Source organism: Ranitomeya variabilis, chromosome 6 (assembly GCF_051348905.1).
Source record: "Ranitomeya variabilis isolate aRanVar5 chromosome 6, aRanVar5.hap1, whole genome shotgun sequence".
NCBI lineage: Eukaryota > Metazoa > Chordata > Amphibia > Anura > Dendrobatidae > Ranitomeya > Ranitomeya variabilis.
In genome coordinates, this window is record NC_135237.1 from 354,955,908 (window position 1) to 354,976,180 (window position 20,273).

At 40.5% G+C, this 20,273-nt stretch overlaps 1 protein-coding gene across 2 annotated transcripts in view; it reads left to right on the forward strand.

Annotated features, from left to right (window-relative positions):
• The window catches only part of RNF144B (ring finger protein 144B), a 153,783-nt gene extending 133,989 nt beyond the window's left edge, over positions 1-19,794 (forward strand). Inside the window, exons 7-8 of one of the 2 annotated variants that reach the window (XM_077269952.1) lie at positions 17,396-17,485; positions 18,624-19,794. In XM_077269952.1, coding sequence (XP_077126067.1) covers positions 17,396-17,485; positions 18,624-18,767 — 234 coding nt within the window. In that variant the 3' untranslated portion in view covers positions 18,768-19,794. The remainder of the gene's footprint in view (positions 1-17,395; positions 17,486-18,623) is intronic. The other variant, XM_077269953.1, reaches the window with a different exon arrangement.
• Positions 19,795-20,273: the final 479 nt, after the last annotated feature.

Below are 20,273 nucleotides of genomic sequence, written 5' to 3' on the forward strand. Positions count from 1 at the left end.
CGCCATACAGAATCAGCGAAAAAACAAAAAAGGTATAGTCCTCAGAATAAAGCGATGCAAAAATATTTTTTTTCTATAAAATAGTTTTTATCGTATAAAAACGCCAAAACATAAAAAAATGATATAAATGAGGTATCGCTGTAATCGTTCTGACCCGAAGAATAAAACTGCTTTATCAATTTTACCAGACGTGGAACGGTATAAATGCCCCCCCAAAAGAAATTCATGAATAGCTGGTTTTTGGTCATTCTGCCTCATAAAAATCGGAATAAAAAGCGATCAAAAAATGTCACGTGCCCCAAAATGATACCAATAAAAACGTCAACTCGTCCTGCAAAAAACAAGACATCACATGATTCTGTGGACCAAAATATGGAAAAATTATAGCTCTCAAAATGTGGAGATGCAAAAACTATTTTTTGCAATAAAAAGCGTCTTTTAGTGTGACAGCTGCCTTAAAAAAAAAAAAAAAAAAAAAAAAAACACTATAAAAGTAAATCAAACCCCCCCCTTCATCACGCCCTTAGGGAAAAATAATAAAATTAAAAAATATATATTTATTTCCATTTTCCGGTTAGGGTTGGGGCTAAAGTTAGGGTTTGGATTACATTTACGGTTGGGATTAGGGTTAGGGGTGTGTTTGAGTGAGGGTTTCAGTTAGAATTGGGGGGTTTCCACTGTTTAGGCACATCAGGGGCTCTCCAAACGCGACATGGCGTCCGATCTCAATTCCAGCCAATTCATTGTTGAAAAAGTAAAACAGTGCTCCTTCCCTTCTGAGCTCTCCTGTGCGCCCAAACAGGGGTTTACCCCAACATATGGGGTATCAGCGTACTCAGGACAAATTGGACAACAACTTTTGTTGTCCAATTTCCCCTGTTACCCTTGGGGGAAAATACAAAACTGGGGGCTAAAAAATAATTTTTGTGGGAAAAAAAAAAGAATTTTTAGTTTCACGGCTCTGCGTTATCAACTATAGTGAAACATTTGGAGGTTCAAATTTCTCACAACACATCTAGATAAGTTCCTTAGGGGGTCTTCTTTCCAAAATGGTGTAACTCGTGGGGGGTTTCAATGTTTAGGCACATCAGGGGCTCTCCAAACGCGACATGGCGTCCCATCTCCATTCCAGTCAATTTTGCATTGAAAAGTCAAATGGCGCTCCTTCCCTTCCGAACACTGCCATGCGCCCAAACAGTGGTTTACCCCCACATATGGGGTATCCGCATACTCGGGACAAATTGCACAAGAACTTTTGGGGTCCAATTTCTTCTGTTACTCTTGGGAAAATAAAAAATTGGGGGTGAAATATCATTTTTGTGAAAAAATATAATTTTTAATTTTTACGGCTTTGCATTATAAATTTCTGTGAAGCACTCTGTGGGTTAAAGTGCTCACCGCACATCTAGATAAGTTCCTTAGGAGGTCTGGTTTCCAAAATGGTGTCACTTGTGGGGGGCTCAATGTTTAGGCACATCAGGCGCTCTCCAAAAGCGACATGGCGTCCTATCTCAATTCCAGTCAATTTTGCATTGAAAAGTCAAACGGCGCTCCTTCCCTTCCGAGCTCTGCCATGCGCCCAAACAGTGGTTTACCCCCACCTATGGGGTATCAGCGTACTCAGGACAAATCTTACAACTTTTGGGGTCCTTTTTCTCCTGTTACCCTTGGTAAAATGAAACAAATTGGAGCTGAATTAATTTTTTGGGGAAAAAAAAGTTAAATGTTTTTTTTTTTTTTTTTTTTTAAACATTCCAAAAAATTCCTGTGAAACACCTGAAGCGTTAATAAACCTCCTGAGTGTTGTTTGCGCACCTTGACGGGTGCCGTTTTTAGAATGGTGTCACACTTGGTTATTTTCTATCGTATAAACCCCTCAAAGTGACTTCAAATGTGATGTGGTCCCTCTAGAAAAAAAATGGTGTTGTAAAAATGAGAAATTGCTGGTCAACTTTTAACCCTTAACTCCCGAAGAAAAAAAAATTTTGGTTCCAAAATTGTGCTGATGTAATGTAGACATGTGGGAAATGTTACTTATGTAGTATTTTGTGTGAGATATCTCTGACATCTCTGATTTAAGGGCATAAAAATTCAAAGTTGGAAAATTGCGAAATTTTCGCCAAATTTCCGTTTTTTTTCACAAATAATCGCAGGTAATATCAAAGAAATTTTACCATTATCATGAAGTACAATATGTCACGAGATGTCAGAATCATCAGGATCCATTGAAGCGTTCTAGAGTTATAACCTCATAAAGGGACAGTGGTCAGAATTGTAAAAATTGGCCCGGTCATTAACATGCAAACCACCCATGGGTTAAACGGGTTAAAGAGCCTTTTAACCTTTTTGCTCCAGAGCCTGTTTTCACCTTCGTGACAGGCCAATTTTTCCAATTCTGACCAGTGTCCCTTTCTGAGGTGATAACTCTGGAATGCATCAACATATCCTAGTGATTGATTTATTTCGTGACATATTGTACTCAATGATTGGGGTAAAATTTGTTAAATACAAGTGCTTCTCACTACTGTAAATTAGAATATCACCAAAAAGTTAATATTTCAGTTCTTCAATACAAAAAGTGAAAGTCCTATTCTACAGAGTCATCTATTTCAAGTGTTTATTTCAATTAATGTTGATGATTATGGCTTACAGCCAATGAAAATCCAAATGTCATCTCAGTAAATTAGCATACTTTATAACACCAGCTTGAAAAAATGATTTGAACCCCTTCATGACCTCCGCCGTACTAGTACAGCGGAGTTCGGATCCCCTGCTTTGATGTGGGCTCCGGCGGTGAGCCTGCATCAAAGCTGGGGCATGTTGGCTGTCTTGAACAGCTGACATGTGCCCGCAATAGCGATTCACCCGCCGCTATTAACTAGTTAAATGCCGCTGTCAAATGCTGACATCGGCATTCAACTACCGCATCCGGCTGGAAATGAGCGCATCACCAACCCATATCACATCATCGGGGGTCAGCAATGCGTCGGCATGACAACCTGAGGTCTTCTTGAGACCTCTATGGTTGTTGATGCTGGATTGCTATGAGCGCCACCCTGGTTTCGGCGCTCATAGCCATGCAGTAAATCTACTACATAGGGGCAATCTGACGATCACTCCTATGTGGCAGAGCCAATCGAGTTGTGCAGCTTCTAGCCTCCCGTGGAGGCTATTGAAGCATGGAAAAAAAAAAAAAAAAAAGTTTTAAAAAGTATGAAAAAAATAAGTTTAAATCACCCCCCTTTCGCCCTATTCAAAATAACACAACAAAAAAATTAAACCTACACATATATGGTATCGACCGATCTATCAATAAAAAAAAAGGATTAACCTGATCGCTAAACGGCGTAGCGAGAAAAAAATGTGAAACCCCAGAATTACGTTTTTTTGGGTCGCCATGACATATCATTAAAATGTAATAACGGGCGATCAAAAGAACGTTTCTGCACCAAAATGCAAAATGGTAGCATTAAAAACGTCAGCTCGGCACGCAAAAAGTAAGCCCTCACCTGACCCCAGATCACGAAAAATGGAGACGCTACGAGTATCTGAAAATTGAACAATATTTTTTTTTTTTTTTTTTTTTTTTTTAGCAAAGTGTAGATTTTTTTCTTTTACCACCTAGATAAAACATACCGTAGCCTATACATGTTTGGTAAATAAGAAGAAAAGTGGCACTCACCAGGAAATTGCTGTGCAAAAACTCGTCCTTTATTACAGTTTCACCACATGACGAACTTTACAAGGAGAGGCGGTTGGTACGTAGGAGGGTGCGGGGAGTGGAGGTAGGACTACGGCCGTTTCGCGCTCGTGCGCTTCAACGGGTCCAGGACCTGGACCCGTTGAAGCGCACGAGCGCGAAACGGCCGTAGTCCTACCTCCACTCCCCGCACCCTCCTACGTACCAACCGCCTCTCCTTGTAAAGTTCGTCATGTGGTGAAACTGTAATAAAGGACGAGTTTTTGCACAGCAATTTCCTGGTGAGTGCCACTTTTCTTCTTATTTATTGAATTGCTCACACACGTTGTTTCAGTGGAGCACCGCCGTTGGATTACTGTATGCACACTTCAGTTAACCCGCAACGAAATCCTGTTCTAAAGGCAGTGTGGAGTGTCCCACGTGTGCCTAGTGCCGGTTTATCTGCATTTTTTCTATACATGTTTGGTGTCTCTGAACTCGTAGTGACCTGGAGAATCATAATGGCAGGTCAGTTTTAGCATTTAGTGAACCTAGCAAAAAAGCCAAACAAAAATCAAGTGTGGGATGGCACTTTTTTTGCAACTTCATCGCACTTGGAATTTTTTTTTCCCGGTTTCTAGTACACGACATGCTAAAACCAATGATGTTGTTCAAAAGTACAACTTATCCCGCAAAAAATAAGCCCTCACATGGCCGAATTTATGGAAAAATAAGTTATGGCTCTGGAAAGGAGGGGAGCGTAAAATGAAAACGCAAAACCGAAAAAGGGCAAGGTCTTGAAGGGGTTAAAATCCAAAATATTGGCCTACAGAAATGTTAAGTAAATGCACTCAATACTTTGTTGTGGATCCTTTTGCATCAAGTACTGTATCAATGCGGCGTGGCATGGAGGCGATCAGCATGTGGCACTGCTGAGGTGTTATGGAAGCCAAGGTTGCTTCTTTAACTTTATGATGATATTCTAATTTAGTGGGAAGCATTTGTATAACGTGCGTTTATTTCTGTAAATATAGGAAACTTGGCAAAAATTTCACAATTCAAACATTTAATTTTTGTGCCCTTAAACCTATGAGTTATGGCACACAAAATAGTAAAGAAGTTGCCACATTTCTACAATTTTCTTATTTTTCCAACAAAACTTACAAAGCCTATTTTGTAAGGGACCACACCACATTTGAAGTGACTTTTAGGGGCCTATATGACAGAAAATACTCAAGTGACACCATTTTAAAAACTGCACCCCTCGAACTGCTGAAAACCACATTCAAGAAGTTTGTTAATCATTCAGGTGCTTCACAGGACCTAAAGAAATGTGGAAGAAAAAAATGAGAAAGTTTTTCTTTTTCTGACAAAAATGTAACTTTAGACCAAAAATGTATTTTCACAAGGATAGCAAGAAAAAAAAAATGGACACCAAAATTTGTTGTTCAATTTTTTTCTGAGTACCCAGATACCCCATATGTGGTGGAAAATTACTGCTTGGGTGCAGGGCTCGGAAGGGAATGATCAAGATCTTGGCTAGAATAGGTTGCAGACACAGTGTCACATTTGAAGAGCCCCTGACATGCCAATACAACAGAAACCCCCACAAGTGACCCCATTTTGGAAACTACACCTCTCAAGGAATTAATCTAGAGGAGTAGTATTTTTAGCCCTCAGGCGATTGACACATTTGTATAACATTGGGCTGAGTAAATTAAATATTACCTTTTTCCCACTAAAATGTTGTTTTGACCCCAAGTTTATTTTTAAGAGGTAATAGGAGAAAAACAGTGCAATTTCTCCTGAGTACATCAGTTCCCCATAATTGGTCGAAAACTACTTTTGAGACAGTGCAAAGATCAGAAGGGAAGGCGCACCACAACAGATGACGGACCTGAGTGGGAATTCCTTTTTTTTTCTTTTTTTTGTGGATTGAATTGAAAACTTTTGTTGGAAACATTTTTAGTTAACATTTTGAATCACATTTATCCGGTCCTCTATGCGGAGCACTTTCAGAGATTTAGATGAAAACCCCAATGTAAGAGAGGCAGAATTACGCTGGCCTTTGTTCAACGGTGTGCTTCTTTTCAGAGGTGCACAAAACTATGGCCGACCATACTTTTTATGCATGCTTCAAAACACAGACTGCTGGATCATAGGCCAGACTGCACTCAGTGCGTCCATCTTCCTCATTATAGGGAATCTTCTAATGAATCACGTATTTCAGAGAAATCCCGGTGTAAGCACTCAGCGTAGAGCGCAGGATAAATTTGACCCGATTCTACTTCAATCTTTGGGAGGCAGAATGAACAAATCAGCAGCAGGTGATTAATTCATTTTATTTGTTTTTTATCCTGTTCCTCATGCGGTACAAGAGATTAATGACTTTATTCTTTGGGTTGGTGCGATTAAAGTGATGCCAGATTTGTCGTTTCTTTGGCTGCTGTCACACACTAAAAGACGCTTTTTTTTTTTTTTTTGTAGAAATAAAAAAATAATGTTTCAATGCCATATTTTGAGCTATAATTTCTCTATATTTCTGCCGGCAAAGTCATGTGAGGGCTTTTTTTGCGGGAAGAGTTGACTTTTTTTTTTTTTATCTTGATTTTTTTTTCTGTTCAGATATTTGAGACAGAATGAACAAAAAACAGAAATTCAGGATTTTTTTTTAATCCTCTTAATGTGGTAAAATTGATAAGGTAGCTTTATTGTTTGGGTCAGTGTGATTACAGTGATACAAAGCTTATAGCATTATTTATTTTGCTGCTTTTACACAGTAAAAACTATATTTTATAGAAAATTTTATTTTTGCATCGCTTTATGCTGAGAGCTATAACTTTTTTTTTTTTTTCAATTTCTCCACTGATGGAGCTGTATGGCAGCTTTATTTTGCAGGACAAGATGAACATTTCAGCCATACAATTTTATTTCCATTTGACTCTTTCATCTAGTTTTATTCCACTTTTTGTTCTGTGGTATGATGGAAAAAGCATAGTTTTTGCCCCATTTTTTTCTTTTACAGTGTGCACTGAAGGGGCTAACTAGTTTCTTTGTGAAGAGGTATGATTACCTCGAATTGCCTTGACAAATAAAACCAAATCCAAACTGCAGCTAGCCTCTTATCTTGTAAAGGTTTCTTGGCAGCCGGTTTACATCCACTTCACCTACAAGTTTGTAGGTGATACCTTATCAGTTGGTGTATCTGCAGCAGTCATTTTTCATACAAGTTGACAAAGGTTTTCTGACTGTCACAACCCTCCCAGGTGAGCAAATACCCTTTTTTCTTTTTAGGGTAAGTTCACACAGGGCGTTTTTGCTGTGTTTTTTTTTTTTTGCGGCAAAACCTGATCATCTTTGCAGGAAAGAAGCTGCGCCAAAAACACAGGTTTAGGTGCATTTTTCGTGCATTTTTTTCATGCGTTTTTTTTTCTCTGTGTGCATGCCAATAAAGTTGAGTGCGCACAGAGGAAAAAAAACAACTTCCTGTAGATAGAATGAATAGATAGAATGGATGGATAGATAATTTACCTGCGGTAACCTCTTCCCTGGCATTTTCCTACAGTCCAGAGGTTACCTCAGGTCGGGCTGTGAGGTAACGCAGGCTCAGTGACGTCACCACTAGTTACTGAGCCTGTGCCCTCTGCGTCTCATTCATTCCCCAGTAGCTTACAGCCGGGAGGGGCCGCAGTAGCAGCGCTCCCGTTGTAAGCTTTATCTCCCCCAGATACTTTGTGGGACACTCATTATATTGGACTACAATGGATCAGGAGTATACTTTTGCTTTTTTATTTTATTTTTATTACTGAAGATCAATTGCTTCCCTTGGAATGGCAGAACAATAAAAGATTGCAAAACTGTGTTTTATTTCATTAAAAGACTTTTATCTTAGTGTTTATTTAATCCTTTAACTGCTATAGGATTCGTAATGAATAGGTGTCTTATTGACACCTCCATTACTAAGCCAGCTTAATGTCACCTTACAATAGCAAGGTGACATTAACCCCTCATTACCCCACTAGCCAAGGCTACAGGGCAAGTGGGAAGAGCCAGGCAAAGATGTGCCTTTTCTGGGCAGCTGCGGGCTGCTATTTTTAGGGTGGGGGGTCCTATATCAATGGCCCCTCACCAGCCTGAGAATACCAGCCCCCAGCTGTGAGCTTGTCAAAAATGGGGGAGACCCAACATCGTTTTTTGAAATGATTTAAATAAAAAAAAAAAAGCGTGAGGACCCCTCTATTCTTGATAACTAGCCTTGCTGAAGCTGACAGCTGAGAGTTGCAGCCCCCAGCTGTGAGTTTTGTGTCGCTGGTTATCAGTGCGTTTTACCTGCGGATTTTTCAAAAACGGTGCGGAAAAATTTGCACATGAATCTGCAACGTGGGCACAAAGCCTTACTCCTTCTTTACAATTGAAAGGGCACATTGTCCTCTGCTTCCCACCACCCAGGACAACCCCATTTCTCATTGTCATGCGGCTACTACATTTTAAAGGGGGATTGGGAGAAGAAACTAAAAGATGTGCAGTATTCACATATGTAAAACAAAACAATTAAAGGACAGAGTATATTTGACGCATAGAACGTGGAAAGGTCATGTGTATCACCCTGTACTCTATGCATTCCAGAGGAGTGAGTGTGCTAGTGCACAGATCAATTCCTTTCTGCATTAAATCCTCAGTCAATTCAGACTGGTAGATGTTTTCTGTACCATCCACAATGTTCAAAATATCTTGGTTGCGATATATGTGCCACAGCCATACTCAGAATCACTGAAACTGAGCCTCCGTTTTATTGAACCTTGTCCCTGAAGTCCCATTTCTTTTAGATGATGACTTAAATGACTACTTACACCCTCGTTGGGATGAATGCAACTCTAGCAATGTGCCCAAGAATGCCCTGTAAACTCCCTTTTTAAAGTGTTAGATGAAACGGGACTCGTAAATCTTTGGCATATCAAAAACCCTAAAGCAAGGCAATACCCCCTCTCATCTTCCTCTTGACAATATGCTATAGATTCGCTATGGGGTTAAGATCGGGCGAGTTTTTCTTCTCCAGGTATTGGTACTTTTGGCAATGTGGGTGGACATGTGCCAAGTCCTGCTGGAGAATGAAATTTCCATCCCCAAAAATCTTGTCGACTGACGGAAGCATGAAGTGCTCTAGAATTTCCTGGTAGATGGATGCGCTGACTTTTGTCTTGATAAAACACAGTGGACCTATACTAGCAGATGACATGGCTCCCCAAACCATCACTGATTGTGGAAACTTCACACTAGACCTCAAGCAGCTTGGATTGTGTGCCTCTCCACTCTTCCTCCTGACTCTGGGACCTTGATTTCCAAATGAAATGCAAAATTTACTTTCATCTGAAAACACCTTGGACCACTGAGCAACAGTCCATTTCTTTTTCTCCTTGACCCAGGTAAGATGCTTGTGGCATTGTCTATTGGTCATGAGTGGCTTGACGCAAGGAATGCGACTCTTGTAGCCCGTGTCCTGGATAATACGTCTGTGTGTGGTGGCTCTTGAAGCAATGACTCCAGTAGTAGGCCACTCCTTGTGAATCTCCCCCAAATTTTTGAATGGCCTTTTCTTAACAGTCCTGTCAAGGCTGTGGTTATCTCGGTTGCTTGTGCACCTTTTTCTACCACAGTTTTTCCTTCCACTCAACTTTCCATCAGTATGCTTTGATACATCAATCTGTGAACAGCCAGCTTCTTTAGCAATGACCTTTTGTGGCTTACCCTCCTTGTGGAGTGTGTCAATGACTGCCTTCTGGACAGCTGTCAAGTGCAGTCTTCCCCATGATTGTGGAGCCAACTGAAACAGACTAAGGGGCCTTTTTAAATGCTTAGGAAGCCTTTGCAGGTTTTTTTTTGTTTTATTTATTCTAATTTACGGAGATAATAACCTTTTGGGTTTTCAATGGCTGTAAGCCATAATTATCAACATTAACAGAAATAAACACTTTAAATAGATCATTCTGTTTGTATTGACTCTATATTAATGAGTTTCACTTTTTGTATTGAAGAACTAAAATAAAGTAACATTTTGATGATATTCTAGTTTTGTGAGAAGCACCTGTAGGTTATCAAATACTTGTTTCATACAATAAAATGCCATTTAATTATTTAAAAATCGTACAATGTGATTTTTTTGGTTTTTATTTTAAGATTCGGTCTCTCACAGTTGAATTGTGCCTACAATACAAATTACAGACCTCTCCATTCTATGTACAGTGGAGGAAATAAGTATTTGATCCCTTGCTCATTTTGTAAGTTTGCCCAATGACAAACACATGAACAGTCTATAATTGTAAGGGTAGGATAATTGTAATATTGAGATAGAATATCAAAAATAAAATCCAGAAAATCACATTGTATAAATAATATATAATTATATAAATTTATTTGCATTTTGCAGTGAGAAATAAGTGAGTGGGATGAATGTCTGCTGGCGCATGTTAAATCCCACTGTCAGTGATTGTCAGCAGGATTTACCTGGTTAACATCCACGGGTTCCACTCCTTCAGTTGTTTAGAGTGTGGGCTTGGCGTGCGAGCCCACATCAAAGGCAGGGACATTACCTTTAACATACATGCACATCAAAGGTAATGAAGGGGTTCATGCCTACGGATTTAGAAGATCTTACATAAGCTCTTGGAAGTATAATGTGTCCTAATACTTTTGTTCATATGATGTGTGCGTAGTAAAAATACATTTTATAGCCTATAGATTCTGCCGCTTTGTTTCCTGATATGTAGCAGTTTTTGCAGTCTATTAGTGATTTTGCCAATGCCAAGTCTACCGTAATGCTTGTGGCTTCACAAATATATTACCATTATTCCAACGCCTTTTTAATGGTATTTGTCACTGACTGCAATAAAAAAAAAAAAAATAGCAAAATATGTACTTCTCCAATGTCCTGGCTTTCTTGGGACAGTCCTGGTTTTTCTTTTTTAGTTTAAGATATATTTGTTCTTGGCAGTAGCACCCATAAATCTATTGTGCTACCATGCATATATGGTAATTAAATATGAAACTTCATCAAAACCTACCTTCTGTGCCAGTGCTGCCTTTCAAGACCAACCTTAAATGAGTTGGGCTATGTTCACATGTTGCTTTTTTTTTCCTTCATGCCCCCTTAGTGCCCCCCCCCCAAAAAAAAAAAAAATGCAATTTCCTGAATTTTCTAGAGCGAGAAACGCATCAAGGCATAAGATTTTGCAGCGTTTTTGCACTTATTGCTTTCTATGGGTAAATAAAAGCTGAAAGAAGGGACATGCTGCAGTTTTAAAAAACACAGCCGTTTTCCAATTCAGTCAGGAGAAAGAAAGTGATGTGTGTACATGAGATTTCTGAAATCTCATTGCTTTTGCTGGTAGGGTAAAAAGCAGCTTAAAATTTACATAAAAAAAATTGCATCAAAACACAATGTGTGAACATTGCCTGCAGTGGGCACTACAAGGGCTATCTCTGATCTCAGTGATGCACTGCTGAAGGCAGTGATTGGCTGCAGCTGTTTTATGTGGTAGTTGGGGCTTAATTGCTGCAGCATATTTCACCCTCTTGATCAAAATTATTGGGAATTTGAGATCGCCTCTTTGAAAAGCACCTGTGAACTCTACTGACTTGAGTGTTTTTAACAAAGTATAATCCCTAAGAAATAATAACGTTGTATCACGTTTGCTTTGAACTTTGCATTGCTCGCTTGGCCAGCTGTTTTTAGAAAACCAATAGAAATAAATGAGAACAGTGCATGCAAATTTAGCTCCGTTCTGGGAATAGGTCAGGCTCCCTGAGATAGTATTTCCATCTGTCCAACATTTATTTTAAGATAGTCATGTTTAGCGTTGCAAAACAATTCACGGGCTCCTGTTCCAGTGACCACATTGTTACTTTGTCAGCTACCACTCTAATGCCAATATTCTGGAGTGTATCGGGCCTACTATTTAGAGGGAGATGCCAACATGCCAGTGGGTAGTAGTAAGTTCATATTCTCCTGGTTCGTATTCCAGAGTTCTGAAGTGGACTCTGGACCAGGGTCCTGTGATTTAGTTTTGCTCAATTCTAGTATTCTATAATTTACTAAGAAATATGGTCCAGCTCCGCTATTACTTAAGGTGGAAACACTGAGATGCAGTGCTCCACTGGTAACAAAGAAAAAGAACTAGATAATTTCCTTTAACTGAAATCTCAAACTTCAACCAAGGCCGGCTCAAGTAAAGTGTATTTTTGAAAGTTCCGTTAGTATGGATTCAATGCACCTTACTCTATAGCCTGGTCTGTGGTTCACTGTTGGTAGGCTGCCCTGTGCTGGAAGCCAGGGATGGGTGCTGAAAGAAGGAAGAATCCAATAACAAATTTTTCTTGAATGGAGTGACAAAAGTCAGTGTGGCCAAAACAGCATGCTTTACTGGGAGCAAGCAGGCAATGATACTAATACCGTCTTGTGACTGCAAGGTCTGGCAGCAAAATAATAAGACCCGTAGGAATGGTTTTCTGCTGGATGTGGGGTTATGGCTGCTGAGTTCCGCTGCAACCTTAATGCATTGTATGAGGACACTGTTAAAGTTTTAAAAGTGGCTACCATCCATTATGTTGATCACAATTGACAGGTTGCCACCCTCACTAGCACAGCTAGTAAGGCAAACCAGGACTTTCGGGGGACATTGTGATAGTTGGGAATTTCAAATGTGGAAATGTCCTGTCTCTAATGGTATGGCATATACAGATGTCATTTTTTTCATTATTTTTGAATCGGGGAAAAAAAAACATTTTGCATTTGCACGCACAAATGAAAGCTTGCTGATTTCTAGCTTTTAACCTTTGTAGTGGTTAGCAATGGCTGTAAAGTAACTTGTAAAGTTACTTTTATAGTGCAGAGATCTGAAGTGTAGGTATTTTTTAGTCAGGCATGAGTCTTCACAGTAAAACAGGAGAGAAGAAAATTAACTAGTGTATTGACATTGAATAGCATCACCAGTGGCTTTCGCCTCTAACTTTTGTTCTGTGCTTAGGTAGCTAAAGGATGTAAAGGCCTCAATTAATCAAGACCGGTGTACAAAACTTGTCCTCTGTGGTACGATATGTAAAAATCATTAAGAGTTGTGCTTCGTATAGAATTTGGCATATCCTTCAGTTGCTTTGGGCCACTGCTAGATATACTCTAGTTCAGAGTACAATTATGCCACTTGTTTGGGGTAAATTTATGATTAATTTGTTGTCCGCTCTAGGACCTGTCACCCCCAAAATCGATGGTGAGGTAAGCTCACCATCATCAGAGGCTTATCTACAGCATTCTGTAATGCTGTAGATAAGCCTCTGATGACTGTGAAGAGAAAAAGAGGAGAAAAAGGTTATATTATTCTCACCCAGGGGCGTTCCCGCTGTGGTCTGGTCAAATGGGTGTCTCAGGTCCGCTGCGGCGCCTCCTATCTTCATTCCATGACGTCCTCTTCTGGTCTTTACGTCGCGGCTCCGGCGCAGGCGTACTTTGTCTGCCCTGTTGAGGGCAGAGCAAAGTACTGCAGTGCGCAGGCGCCGGGCCTCTGACCTTTCCGGGGGCCTGCGCACTGCAGTACTTTCCTCTGCCCTCAACAGGGCAGACAAAGTACGCCTGCGCTGGAGCCGCGGCGTGAAGACCGGAAGAGGACGTCATGGAAAGAAGATGGGAGGCGCTGTACCGGACCTGAGACGCCCATCGGAGCGGGACCGCCCCTGGGTGAGTATAATCTAACGTCTTTTTCTCCTCTTTCAGGTAACATTGGCGGCTTATCTACAGCATTACAGAATGCTGTAGATAAGCCCCTGATGACGGTGAGCTTACCTCCCCATCGATTTTGGAGGTGACAGGTTCCCTTTAAGCTCCGCACGCTATTAAAACGGTAGGCAGATCTCTCTGTGCCTAGCAAAAAAAATGCTAAGTTGTACAATTTTATCGGAAAACTATATGATCAATCTGGGTGATACTTCTGATCTTAAAACACCAGGAGGACAGTGGGGGGTGTGGTTTGCCAGGGAAAGGGAGAAGTCCGGCTTCTTAGGAGCTCCCATAACTTCCCCTAAAAAAAAAAAAAAAGCCTATAGCTTACTAAAAGTGGATATTCGGTTCCCTGGAGCCATTATAACTGCCAAGAAACAGCCATAAACAGAAGGGACCTGATCTACACAAAAAGATCTTCTTTTGGGCCAGAAAACTATGAAGAGGAACAGTGGAGGCCTACTAACTCCCGGAAAGACTTAGACCAGGTCTGCAGTTATTAAGCCCTCCCCGCACCCAGCACAAGCCGAAGCTGCAGGGAGCACTGCCACTCCCAAAAGATCGTGACCGGCAGGGCCCTCACCCCTGCCGGTGCTCAGGAACAGATCCGCAGTGCTGTGGAGAGAAGCCGGAGTGATGCAGGGATTCAGCGCGTCGGGAGCCAGGGATGCAGACCTGGATATGACTCAGCATTTGCGCCGCCGCATTTGCGCCGCCGCATCTGAGGCATGATGCTCCGGTATATGTGCCGAGGATGCAGGCGGCAGCTGAGTCCCGGCCACAAAACAAAGCAGTGTCGGAGGAAGGTAACGCGCTGCTGCAGTGGTGCCGGCCTCACGTCGGACAGACCGCGGGAGCCAGCTGTGGAACTTACCCGGAGGGAGGAGATTGCAGAGAGAGCGAGCAACAAATGGCGGCAGCGGGACACGATGCTTTACAGGAGGACAGGGATGCCCCTGCATGCTGGAGAAGTTGTGGGGGACAGAGTAAAGATCCCCATACCTGCAAAATCCAAGCATAGGAAGGAAATGAAGGTAAGCAGACCTTCTCAGTCCCAGACTCCCCACATACTATATAACCTGGAGCCCATATCAGAGGAGAGTGCTGGGGAAGAAGAACTTCATGTCCCAACCTCACAAATTAATATGCACTATGCTACTGCCATATGTCCTTCCTGCAGCCCCACTACAGACAATCAGGATGTAACACCAAAAGTCCAACTTTCTGAGAATCTTCCAGGACATCTGGAAAAAAACAATAATTACTCCTGAGTGGGAATCCTATATGAGCAAGCTTATTGACACCAACTTCAAAAGATATGAATCTTCCTTTCAGACAAAGGGGGGGTGGAGGTGACTAGTGCAACCAGACAAATCACTCAGTTAGTTCTCATAGATCCATTGAAAGCCTAAATAGTATAAGATCAGAAGAATTTTTTTAAATACACACACATCGGACTATATTAAAACTGACTTATCTGACTACACCCCATCTACACACTCTTCGGTGAGTGATGTTTCTTGTGAGAACCATTCACAGGTTGAAAACACGGATATAGGTGGGTCCTCCCCTGGTTTATTACTTATTGAAGAGATCCCTGCATCGGACAATCATCCAACGGAGGGGTTCATGATTGACATGCTCAAAACCTTCCTAATATCCGTGAACCTTTTGAAAAGTGAAGCTATTGGGGATAGGAACAGGGACTTATTACATGACCATAATAAACAAAGCAACTCTATAGCATCTGAAGCTTTTATAAAAAGACTTTTCAAAGACACGTTACTACCCGTGACTAATGAAGCCGATTTAACAAACTCAGAATCCCCTGTGGGTCCCAGCTATGCTTCTGAATCAAAAAACCCTTCCAGAAAAAATGAAGTAAGTCTCTCAAAGTTATTCTCTACCCCTAGAATCACTGGATAGGATTCAAAAGGATATTCCTACCCTCAAAACTAATTTGTCCGATTACGAGAACTATAAAAGACAGAATAACGTTAAAATCAGAGGAATCCCAGAGTCAGTTCAAACTTTCCAGCTCAAAAATTACATTACATCAGTGGTATCTCACTTGTTTCCCAATACCAGCGAAAAGTTCTAGACAGATTTTCCAGAATACGCAGACCGTCCTCTCTTCCCCAGGATGTACCAAGGGATGTAATTGTCACCTTCTATCCTAATTGGATAAGAAATGCACTTCTCAACATATCAAAGGAATCAGAATTTCTTTCTTTGCCATATAACCACTTGGTTTTCTTTAAAGACCTGTCGAAAGAGACTCTACAGAAAAGGAAAACTTTTTCCAACATCACGAGCAGACTCAGACGGGCCGGGATCCCCTACGTTTGGACACAGGCGTCGACTCTCAAAGTGAACTATTCTTCAAGCCTTATTTCTATCACCTCTCCGAACGAGGGCGATGTTTTTCTACAATCAGCCGGAATACAACATCCTCTGGCCTCCTCTGGATCTCCCTCTACGCCTACATCTTATCTGAACTCCGATAGAGGAATTTGAACCTTTTGAATGAACCAAACATTTTCCCCCAGTCAGTCTGAGGCCATCTAAAGGAGTGGCCGGGCTAGGCAGACGTCCATATTTATACATTATTAAATGCATACTGCTATAATTATTCTTTTTTTCTCCCAGGTACAAAATACAAGCAACTGACTTTTGGCTAATATAATAGGCATATGTATGTCTCTTTCTCTTTCAGGTATGGAATTCAAGCAACTGACGTTTGGCTAATTTTAAGCATATGTATGTCTGTCTCTTCTTTTTCAGGTGTAGATACTATGTCATATACCTGTCTTGCTTTCCCTCTCCCCATATCCTTTTCCTCCTCCCTTCCCTCCCTCTTCCCACCCCTACTTCCCTAATTGAGAAGCTTATTATTTTCTACAAAATGCAATGTTAAAATTTCAAAATGTTTAAAGGGAACCTATCACCCCGTTTTTTAAAGATTAGATAAAAATAGTGTGAAATAGGGGCAGAGCTGGGCTTTACATTAGTGCCTTTTTGTTGCCTTTATTCCCCCGTTAAGCTGCCGAAATACCTTAGTGAAGTGTCCGTTTTGTCCTGTCACTCAAGCTGGTCAGGTTGGATGGGCGTGGTCACAGCGCTGTTTGTCCCCCAGGATCCTGCTCATCATTACGTTGGTGGCGTAGTGGTGTGCGCATGTCCAGCAGATGAATCCACTGCCCAGGAGATGAATAACGGCGCGGTCTTCGCTATTCAGCCGTTTACCGGTGGGCGCGGCCATCTTTCCTGTGGCCGCGCCTGCGCAGATGGAGCGCTCTGCTGCCCGGGGCTTCAGGAAAATGGCCGCCGCGATCTCCATCTGCGCACGCGCGGAATCCCGCGGCCATTTTCCTGAAGCCCGGGCAGCAGAGCGCTCCATCTGCGCAGGCGCGGCCACAGGAAAGATGGCCGCGCCCACCGGTAAACGGCTGAATAGCGAAGACCGCGCCGTTATTCATCTCCTGGGCAGTGGATTCATCTGCTGGACATGCGCACACCACTACGCCACCAACGTAATGATGAGCAGGATCCTGGGGGACAAACAGCGCTGTGACCACGCCCATCCGACCTGACCAGCTTGAGTGACAGGACAAAACGGACACTTCACTAAGGTATTTCGGCAGCTTAACGGGGGTGTAAAGGCACCAAAGAGGCAGTAATGTAAAGCCCAGCTCTGCCCCTATTTCACACTATTTTTATCTAATCTTTAAAAAACGGGGTGATGGGTTCCCTTTAATAAAAAATATTGGAATGAGAAAAGACCAAGACAGTGTACAGGATGCAGGCACTGTTAAGCTTGCTTCAGTTTAGCGTCTTTTGACAACAAAGATGTTGATATCTAAAATAATGACTCTTCCTCTTTGTTGCTAAACTAAACCAATCATCCTATTTTATGGCTTTGCATATTATGAGACTTATTACTTATTTTTCAGAATGATATTTTTCTACGGCATTATGACAAAGGTCCTTGTAGGAACAAACTTGGACATTCAAGAGCGTCGGTTATGTGGAACAGAACACAGGTATTTGTTGCAATATGTGCACATTTCTGAACAGTCGTCAAAATTTCTGGTTCTCTTCAAACATAAATAACTACATTTATTCATATAAAAAACAGTTCTATTATACTTAGTGACCACATTTTATAGATTAAACCGGTTACTGTGGCTATATATTCTTTTGCAATAATTAGTGCCAGGCCGTTGCTGCCAAGTTAAAGAAGATCATGCATGGCACCCGATGACAATACTGTTTTGCCCTTATACAGACAGGACAGCACGGGATCACAGCTGATTCTTTTTGTGAGGTAAAACATTTCTCTGCTTGTTTTTAAACAATGTTTTACTTCAAAGAATCAGCTGTGATCCCATGCTGTAATGTCTGTATAGTTTTTCCACACCCGCCTTGCCCAGAAGCTGTGGTATGATCAGACCATGTCTCTGTACCGTCAGACACTGCCATTACACAGCAGGGGCACATTTATAAGATTATCTCAGCACAGGAAAATATTTCTTTAAACGCATCTAATTGTGGAAGTCATTATTCCAAGATCTATTAATTAAAATCAACTTTTGTACGTGGAGAAAACCCTTTTAAAGAGGTTTTCACAATTAGAAGGCAAATGAAGAGGCTCCGAATAAAGTGGCATGGTGCACCCTTGATCTCTGCAGCAACAGAGAAATGGGGAGCTCTAGGCCCCCAATCTAGTGATGGGGCAGGTTCTCAGTAGTAAGGTTACAGCAATTAGACATGTTTCATCAACTATATTACGACCAACTATGGGACCATGGGAAACAGCTGAGCACAGTACTTGGTTGTTTCGGTCAGTCCCATAGTCTTGACCTATTCAACAGTGTAGAGATTCTTGCTGATATCTCAAATAAATGGACTGATTTTTCATGAACCTGTGCTATACTCATCTAAGATAACCAAAGATGGTGCTCTGATGTCCCTTTTTAAATAGATTTTTCAGGATTTGTGTATTGATTTTAAAATCTCAGAATAACTTGCAGAATGTTTTTGCATTTCATTTTAACTAGATAAATCAAGCGATGACACTAATTTTACATTTCCTGTGCTGAATTAGAAAGTCATTTCATGTGAGCTGAATCTCTAAAATTCAAATGTAATTTGTTTTTTCTTTTTTTTTTTTCATTACAGGTTGTGGGTATCCTTGTTGGCCTAGGTATCATTGCAATTGTGACATCGCCTTTACTGCTTTTAGCATCACCGTGCATAATCTGCTGTGTCTGCAAGTCCTGTAAGGGAAAAAAGAGGAAGCATGCCCCAACACCAACTACATAATCCAGACAGAACTCTTATCTTTGTCAGAGGTTTAATTAATCGCTCACTTGGATTATTCCATTCGGGGTCTTGATATGAATAAGCAGCTTTATATGGAAACACAAAATATTAATAAAACTTTATATTTTTTGCATTTTACTTAAATGCTGTACTGTTTTGGAAACCATTTTACATAATGTGCAGAATATTGACATTTTATGCTATTTTTCTGTTTTGTTGTTTAGGATATCTATATAAAACTATTTTTATATTTCAACGATGTTAATGAAATCTGGTACTGCACTGTCAAAGGGATTTGGTTTTCATTTGCAATTATTTTTAACTTTTTTGTCTTAATTTTAAAATTTGATATTTTTATGGTTTCCTTTGTTAGGGAGATATTTCTTATTGGCAACAATGTGCGTTGGGTTCGGAGCTTTTTCATGGCACAGTATGCCTAGGTAATTTAATGAAAAAATAAAAATGTTTTTAAAGAAATGTTTGTGCTAAATATGTTACATGTAGTTTAATAATTAATAATAATATTTTACAAGAAATCTGCACAGGTGGAGAAATATTACTATATGTTTTTGTGAATTCGTGTACACAATATTCCTTTCATTAAGATCTCTTTTGTATGAAATTTTAAATAAATTCTGTCCAGATTTGGAAAACTTAATTTGACTGAATTTAGGTTTGGATTTGTGTGTAAAATAAATACTATTACAATGTAAATTAGTTTTAGAGCAGGATCCCCAATTTAAAGTCGCCAAAAGCCTCATTCTGGTGCCCATGATTTTCTGTTGTGCAGAAAAGGCCTATGTTTCATAAGTGTTTTTGACCTGACTTTCATCCGTGTTTGATAAAAGCTGAAACCTGTGTTTAAAATCCATGTGGAATTTTCATGTGAAATTCGGTAATATGCAGGTTTTTTTGGGAGGAAAATTGCCATACTGGTTTCACAATGGTTTAGTAATGACACTTGGGGTTCAAATTAATGCCTGTTTGTTTCAGTATGCAATGTACACACATCAAATTAAAGGGATAAGTCTGAAAATCGCAATTTATTAGAATATTCAGCAAATTAGGAATCATGAAAAAAGTTTGACAAATTTTCAAGTTTTTTGGCAGGGTTTCTGAAGTGAATCTATCTAATAACTAACAAAAATGTGTTAGGGACATATTAATGACTGATTCAATTTTCCTGTTCTATTTTTTGAGCAATGTCAGCTCACCTATTGAGATTTCCTTTGCACAGAGACTCGCAGAATAGAGCCGTAATCCAAAGATGAATTCTAGAAAGGGAAATATTTCCAGCAGTTGGACCCTCTTGTAAAATGACTTAGTAAATTTTAAAGAACACGGTTGCCATAACTAATGAAATAAGCAAATGTGTTTCAGACAAAGTCCCTAATCATTGCTTGGTTTGAGAGAGAACAGTTTGGCATCTTATGTCATAATCTGTTAAGACACGTGATTACGCTCATGCAATAGAACATAGACCGAATCACAGGTAATGGATATTAA